This window comes from Engraulis encrasicolus, chromosome 7 (genome assembly GCF_034702125.1).
Source record: "Engraulis encrasicolus isolate BLACKSEA-1 chromosome 7, IST_EnEncr_1.0, whole genome shotgun sequence".
Taxonomy (NCBI): domain Eukaryota; kingdom Metazoa; phylum Chordata; class Actinopteri; order Clupeiformes; family Engraulidae; genus Engraulis; species Engraulis encrasicolus.
In genome coordinates this window covers 15,584,085-15,590,696 of record NC_085863.1, presented here as the reverse complement: position 1 = coordinate 15,590,696, position 6,612 = coordinate 15,584,085, and the positions used below count along the sequence as shown (strand labels likewise).

Sequence of the window (6,612 nt, the reverse complement as noted above, 5' to 3'; positions counted from 1 at the left end):
AGAGAGAGAGAGAGAGAGAGAGAGAGAGAGAGGTTGTGTGTGTGTGTGTGTGTGTGTGTGTGTGTGTGTGTGTGTGTGTGTGTGTGTGTGTGTGTGTGTGTGTGTGTGTGCAGCCCCGCCGACATGGGGTGGGGGGGTGGGGGGGTGGGCAAAGGGGTGTGTTGTCCTGGGCCCAGGGCGATAGGGGGCCCACAATTGGGTCCCCATTACATTGTATATATTGGGTAGGGGGCCCTTTCAGATAACTTTTGTCCTGGGCCCAGCAAAAGCTGTCAGCGGCCCAGTGTGTGTGTGTGTGTGTGTGTGTGTGTGTGTGTGTGTGTGTGTGTGTGTGTGTGTGTGTGTGTGTGTGTGTGTGTGTGTGTGTGTGTGTGTGTGTGTGTGTGTGTGTGTGTGTGTGTATGAAATGTGCCATTGGTTCCCACAGTGCACCAGACCAGGTAATTAAGTCACCTCATATTCTTGACTGACATTTCAGAACATTTTGTTTCCCCATTGCATAGCTTTGATGCTCGTGCTATTGTCATTGCATGTACCTCATATCATTGCATTGCCTCCAGCCTCTGCATTCTTACTCGCATGCCTGCCATTACATTACAACAAGCAAACACTCACACACACACACACACACACACACACACACACACACACACACACACACACACACACACACACACACACACACACACACACACACACACACACACACACACACATACACACTCACATGTCCTCACTCACCTAGCCTACATGTCACACACATTGCGAGTGTCGCAATCATAGTCCCTTAGGCGATGAAGTTTTTGTCATGTGATTCATTTAACCCGAATTTGACCAGAATGGCAATGACCAAGTCCTAGTGCATTACTAAAGGCCCTGTGTTATGTCATAGTAGAGTAGTACTATGGTAATTAACCTTTCAATGACTATTACGTGCCTCAGATGGTACAACATGCATTAAGGGGCTACGATAGTTGAATTAATTATCAAATTATGTAAGCTTATTGCAGCGATAGCAGGCAAGCTATACAACCAAGGTGTAGGATGACGGCTATCTTGGACACATGGGCAATTGACTTGAAGAAATGGGTCCCCTCCACATCATATTAGGCCCTCTTTTTTCGTGCGGGGGCCCATTCTTTCTAGCTTGCAGGGGGGCCTGAAGTACTTGCGTTACGCCAGTGCAGCGAAGGTGTAGGATGAAGGCTATCTTGGGCAGTGTTGACCCTGACCTATGACCCTGACCCATGCAGACCTTCGTTCAGGAACCGGTTTTCTTCTGGATCAATAGCACTCATTTACATCCCATGGATTGGTACATTACATTTATATTACATTTACATTACATTACACTTAGCTGATGCTTTTTTATCATTTTTCTCTTTTCTTCATTTTTATCTTTTTATCGTTACTATCGTTATCTTTTTTTAAAATCTTTTTAATGGATTGTTACATCACATTTACATTACAAAACACTTAGCTCATGTTATTTTCTTTCTCCAAAGAGGCGTACAGTTATTCACATAGTATTGGTTTCAGTCCCTGGAGCAGTATGGGGTTAGGTGCCTTGCTCAAGGGCACCTAGGCCATGTAGTGAGGTAGGGAGGAAGGATGAGATTCCAATCTTTGATCTAAAGCCCATCTCCGTAGCCTCTTAGTGCAGATGGGGTCGCCGGCGGGCCTATTCACTATTTGCTGAAAATACTCAACTACATCATAACAACATTGCTATGACAGTACCGCGACCCTTAAAGGGACACTGTGTGAGACTTTTAGTTGTTTATTTCCAGAATTCATGCTGCCCATTCACTAATGTTACATTTTTCATGAATTCTTATCACCAGCATCAAATTCTAAGTATTCATTATGACTGGAAAAATTGCACTTTTCATACATGAAAAGGGGGATCTTCTCCATGGTCCGCAATTTTGAATTTCCAAAAATAGCCATTTTTAGCAGCAAAAATGACTGTACTTGGACCATACTAGACAATATTTGTTTATTACTTAGTAAACTTTCATGTAAAGATCAAATTTGGCAATAGGCAGCCCAGTTTCAATGAGCAGCATAGTTGCAGTACCTTTTTTGACAATTTCCTGCACAGTGTACCTTTAAGTAACAGATTAAGACATAGACATTACAATTTTGGTGACAGTAAGGTTATAACATAGGTGCTGCGCTAAGGGGTTAACCACTAGGCCACGGCTGCCCTGAGGCTCCCTGGTTCCATATCAAGGGTTCTTACGCCATTAGGTTATGTATACACATAAAAAATGGTTCTTCAAAGCTTCATACTCTGGCACTGACCCCATTTGCTTTTTGTGTTTAGTTTATTTAGTGGAGATGCTTGGCCACAATGTTCTAACCGAGGTGCCCATAAAAATGCCAGTGAACCAGCTTGGCAAGGTGGTGTTGAAACCCATGCCTCGACTGATCTGAACAGGGCCAATAGGATATTGCCTAAGCTCTCTCTCTCTCTCGTGAGTGTGTGTGTGTGTGTGTGTGTGTGTGTGTGTGTGTCTGTATGTGTGTATGTGTGTGTGTGTGTGTGTGTGTGTGTGTGTATGTGTGTGTCTGTGTGTGTGTGTGTGTGTGTGTGTGTGTGTGTGTGTGTGTCTGTGTTCATGTGAGTGTGTGTTCGTGTTTGTGCGTGTGTGTGTGTGTGTGTGTGTGTGTGTGTGCATGCGTGCGTGCGTGTGTATGTGTGTCTGTCTGTGTGTGTGTGTGTGTGTGTGTGTGTGTGTGTGTGTGTGTGTGTGTGTGTGTGTGTGTGTGTGTGTGTGTGTGTGTGTGTGTGTGTGTCTGTGTGTGTGTATGTGTATGTGTGCGTGTGTAGTAGGCATTAGGCATCTGCTTAAGACACCCCCTAGCCTACAGGTGACTCCATTGCTCGGGAGAACTCACCTGTGACCTGATTTTCTTCAACACTTTGCATGGCAAAACATGTAAATCTGCCATGTGAATCAGACTCCTACATTTTCGGACGGCAGAGGCTCTAAAAAACACCAACTGGAAAGGTTGTGTTTTACATTGCTTGGTATTGATTGATATTACAATTCAACACAAGTTTTTTAAGAGTACTTACATAGTCTACAATCTACATTTATGTGTAGCAACCCCCCAAAGTAATTGAGTTTGTTCCTACATCTGCTGGATGTGTTACAACGATGAAGACATAGGCCACAATCTACTGACTTGTACTGAACATGCCCCTGTGTTACAGGGGTTGACATATACCCCCCCGCCAAAAAAAACAATGAACCTAAGTGGTTGAGTTTGTTCCTAATTCTGCTGGATGTGTTACAATGGATGAAGATGTATGTATTATCATAGCCTACTTGTACACATGCTAGCACAGAATGTACCAGAGACTTAGCGCGAATCGTAGTGTATTTTGTCAGTAAACTTCAGCTCTGATGATCATGTAAGTGCCAACAGCAGGCCCCTACATGATCTATAGCTCATATCAACTAAGCTGAGAGAGTACGATTGTGAAACACTCGCGGGAGCCAAGAGCTTCACTTTACACCAATTCCCCACAGCCCAAGGGCACAAATGATCCTCAGTAGAAAATTACCTTTGATGTAGAGGGTAGGACAGTGTAGGCTACACAATGAACTCTCACCTGTCTCTACCTGGGTATAGACCTAGCATAGACAGAACCAAAAAAGGTAAGTTACTTGAAGGTACACATAACTGAATGCTGTTAACATTTTTTTGTTTTTTTTTGTTTTTTTTAAGCAAAACAAGTTTCCCTCATTACTAAAAGCAATGTCATAAATCAATGTTATGGTCATATGTTAGTCTTTCAAAGTCATACGTTTGATATGACTTAAATTAAATGCTGAAGTGCATCCCAAGAAAGTTGAGACTGCTTATAAAACTGCTCTTCTATCCCGCCCACCTGCCAGGTAGCGTAAGTGAAACCTGAAAGAGACTTTGCTTTGCTTTGATTGGCCAACTCGGGACTCACTCATTCAGTCCCTCGGCATAATTCCACAGGTAAAGTACACTGATTGACAGAACAGTGAATATCGCGCACCTGCGTCGGACGTGTTGGTAACACATTTCCGAGTAAGGAGGTTTTTTTCACGTCTGCCTTTGGTGTGGAGTGTTGACTCGCAAACTTACCAGTTTCCTTATAAATGGCGAGTATAGAATTGGCGGTAAATGCTCCAAGCACAGAGGAAAGGGCCGTCTTTACGCAACTGAAACCGGTGAGGATGTCCGGGGAAGGAGCGGAGGACTCGTCCGTCTTTGAGGAAGTCAAGCCAGGGGTGAGAGTTACCGCTAAGTTTGTGGAAAGGGCCCAGGTTGGCCACGAGGACTGAGCTATGCTTGGATTTCATTATTTTCGCGAGGTTGTGCTTAACGATAGTTTGGAAAGGTTATAGAGCCTGCCCCCACACAGCATAGCCTATGATAAAATGCTGATGTAGTATGACTAGGTCGTTATGCCGATTTTTTTGTCTTGTTTTATATAAATGCACAGAACTGCAGGAATTCAGATAGCCTACTTGATTTTTTTCTTTTCTTTCATAACTGACCAATACTGTAGGGGGAAGACAAGCCACTTCATTGGCCGGATTTTTGGTCAGATTTAGTCCAGTTTATCTCTGGTGTTCTTAATTATTCTGTAATAACACATGCTCATCCTCAATTTCATACTCCACATGTGCTAATTGTTGTGAAATACTGGCGAACAAGTTTAGAAAATAAAATTATTTGTTCTGCCTGGGCTTGTCTTGTTATTTGGACATTCAGACTTTAAGTTGTCGGTTCTAGATAGACAAAACGCGCTCACGCTAGTAGTCTCTTATTACCCGGCATTGCTTGACACACTGTGCCGTTAAACCTGTTGGAAGATTGCATAGATTAGGGCTTCTATTCTATCTTTTCATGCAGGGGACAGCTCCCCGCGGGCATCGCTCTTCAAAGGCCTAAATGGAGATTATTAGGCTATTTACTGTGTAGGGTATGGGAGCTATGTGGTGGATCAGCAGCAGGATCTGTAATGTGCAATAGTGCTTTCAATGTTAGCCTGAAGTTGATGTTGCTGGCATGTACATTCATGTCCTCCATCATAGCCATTTGATTCACTGACTCTGTTGTGCTAAATGAATAGGTAGGCTATAATAATAATAAATAATAATAATACATTATTATTAGGCCTATTATGATTATGATTATTATTATTATTGTTATTGTTAATATTATTATTATTATTATTATTATTATTATTATTATTATTATTATATTATTATTATTGTTGTTGTTGTTGTTGTTGTTGTTGTTGTTGTTGTTGTTGTTGTTGTTGATGTAGGAATATATAATATTTTGGCTCTTTTCTCCATACACTGATGTGACGTCTACTTTTGGCCATACCTTAGGGCATGCAGTGGCTTTAATATTGCAGACTGGGAAAACTACATTGCAGGTTGCTAATATCTAACTAATATTCTCTCAGTCTGTTACTGAAGCTGCTGTTGCTGTTGTTGCTCACTTAGTGTTAAAGCTATCTACGTGGGTAACATGCGTTTGCTTTTCAGAACATTCTAGTAAGGTTATCTGGTTGTCTAGTGTTGGTTGTGCCATTGGGTGTAAATGAAAAACAAAGTCATCTTTTTAGTTTTCCTCCTGGTGTTCACTTTACCTGTGTATTGTGGTCAATTTGTAATTGGTTGCTCTCAAACAGAATCAGTCTTTGGAAAACCATGCAGCAACGGTAGAGACCTTGCAATGTGTCGACATGGTATGCTATCAATTTAAATCAGCACATGTTGTGTGATGCCATAGACAATGACCATCCACCTCTTCAGATGGTGTTACCAAAGTGGTCACTATGATTGACTATCGGGACTGAGGATTCACCCCAGCATGGCTCAGTCAGTGTCTGTGTTCATCACACAAGATGGCCGTTAGCTGCAAGTCACTGTCCTCAAGAACCAAAATAAGCTTTATCTCATATTCCTCCTCTTTTTTTCCACAAGGCCATAAACAAAGTCAAGACGATTAGTTGTATCTTATGGGTCCAAGCTGAGAGCGAACTCTGGCCCTATCTGACACCGTGTCTTCTCCGAGAAATTGCGAGCAAATCGCTATCTCTCACTGAATTCCTGCCTGCCATAAAGGACAATTAACATGGGGACACACTGCCACTTGCTGTGGAGCCAGTCAGCAGAGCTGGAGGTGATCTGAGGGCCACAGGCCTTACTTTGCCTTACTTGTACCATGACCTGGGGCTTTCAACAGGCAGGGGGGGATCATAATGTGTGTGTGTGTGTGTGTGTGTGTGTGTGTGTGTGTGTGTGTGTGTGTGTGTGTGTGTGTGTGTGTGTGTGTGTGTGCGTGCGTGCGTGCATGCGTACGTGCACATCGTTCATCATTCATCGTTCATCGTTCATCGTTGTGCGGGTGAAAAGTGGGACTGGGTTCCGAAGTTTAAAGGTCCCAAGTATAGCGGACTGTTGTTGCGAATTAGCACTTGTGCTAAAACACTCAACACACAACTGCACCTGGTCTACTGGCCTACTTTGATTTTGCCATGTTCACATAAAGTAAACATATTGAATTGTATTGCAGTGGTGCAGGGTCAGGGTTAGGACCAGTGTT

At 42.9% G+C, this 6,612-nt stretch overlaps 1 protein-coding gene across 4 annotated transcripts in view; it reads left to right on the top strand.

The window, feature by feature from the left end:
* Positions 1 to 3,984: 3,984 nt before the first annotated feature.
* The window catches only part of klf5l (Kruppel like factor 5 like), a 20,504-nt gene continuing 17,876 nt past the window's right edge, over positions 3,985 to 6,612 (top strand). For 3 of the 4 annotated variants that reach the window (XM_063202948.1, XM_063202947.1, XM_063202949.1), the window contains exon 1: positions 4,003 to 4,277. In XM_063202948.1, the coding sequence (XP_063059018.1) occupies positions 4,146 to 4,277 (132 nt within the window). In that variant the 5' untranslated portion in view covers positions 4,003 to 4,145. Of the gene's footprint in view, positions 4,278 to 6,612 lie in introns of all 4 variants that reach the window. The other variant, XM_063202951.1, reaches the window with a different exon arrangement.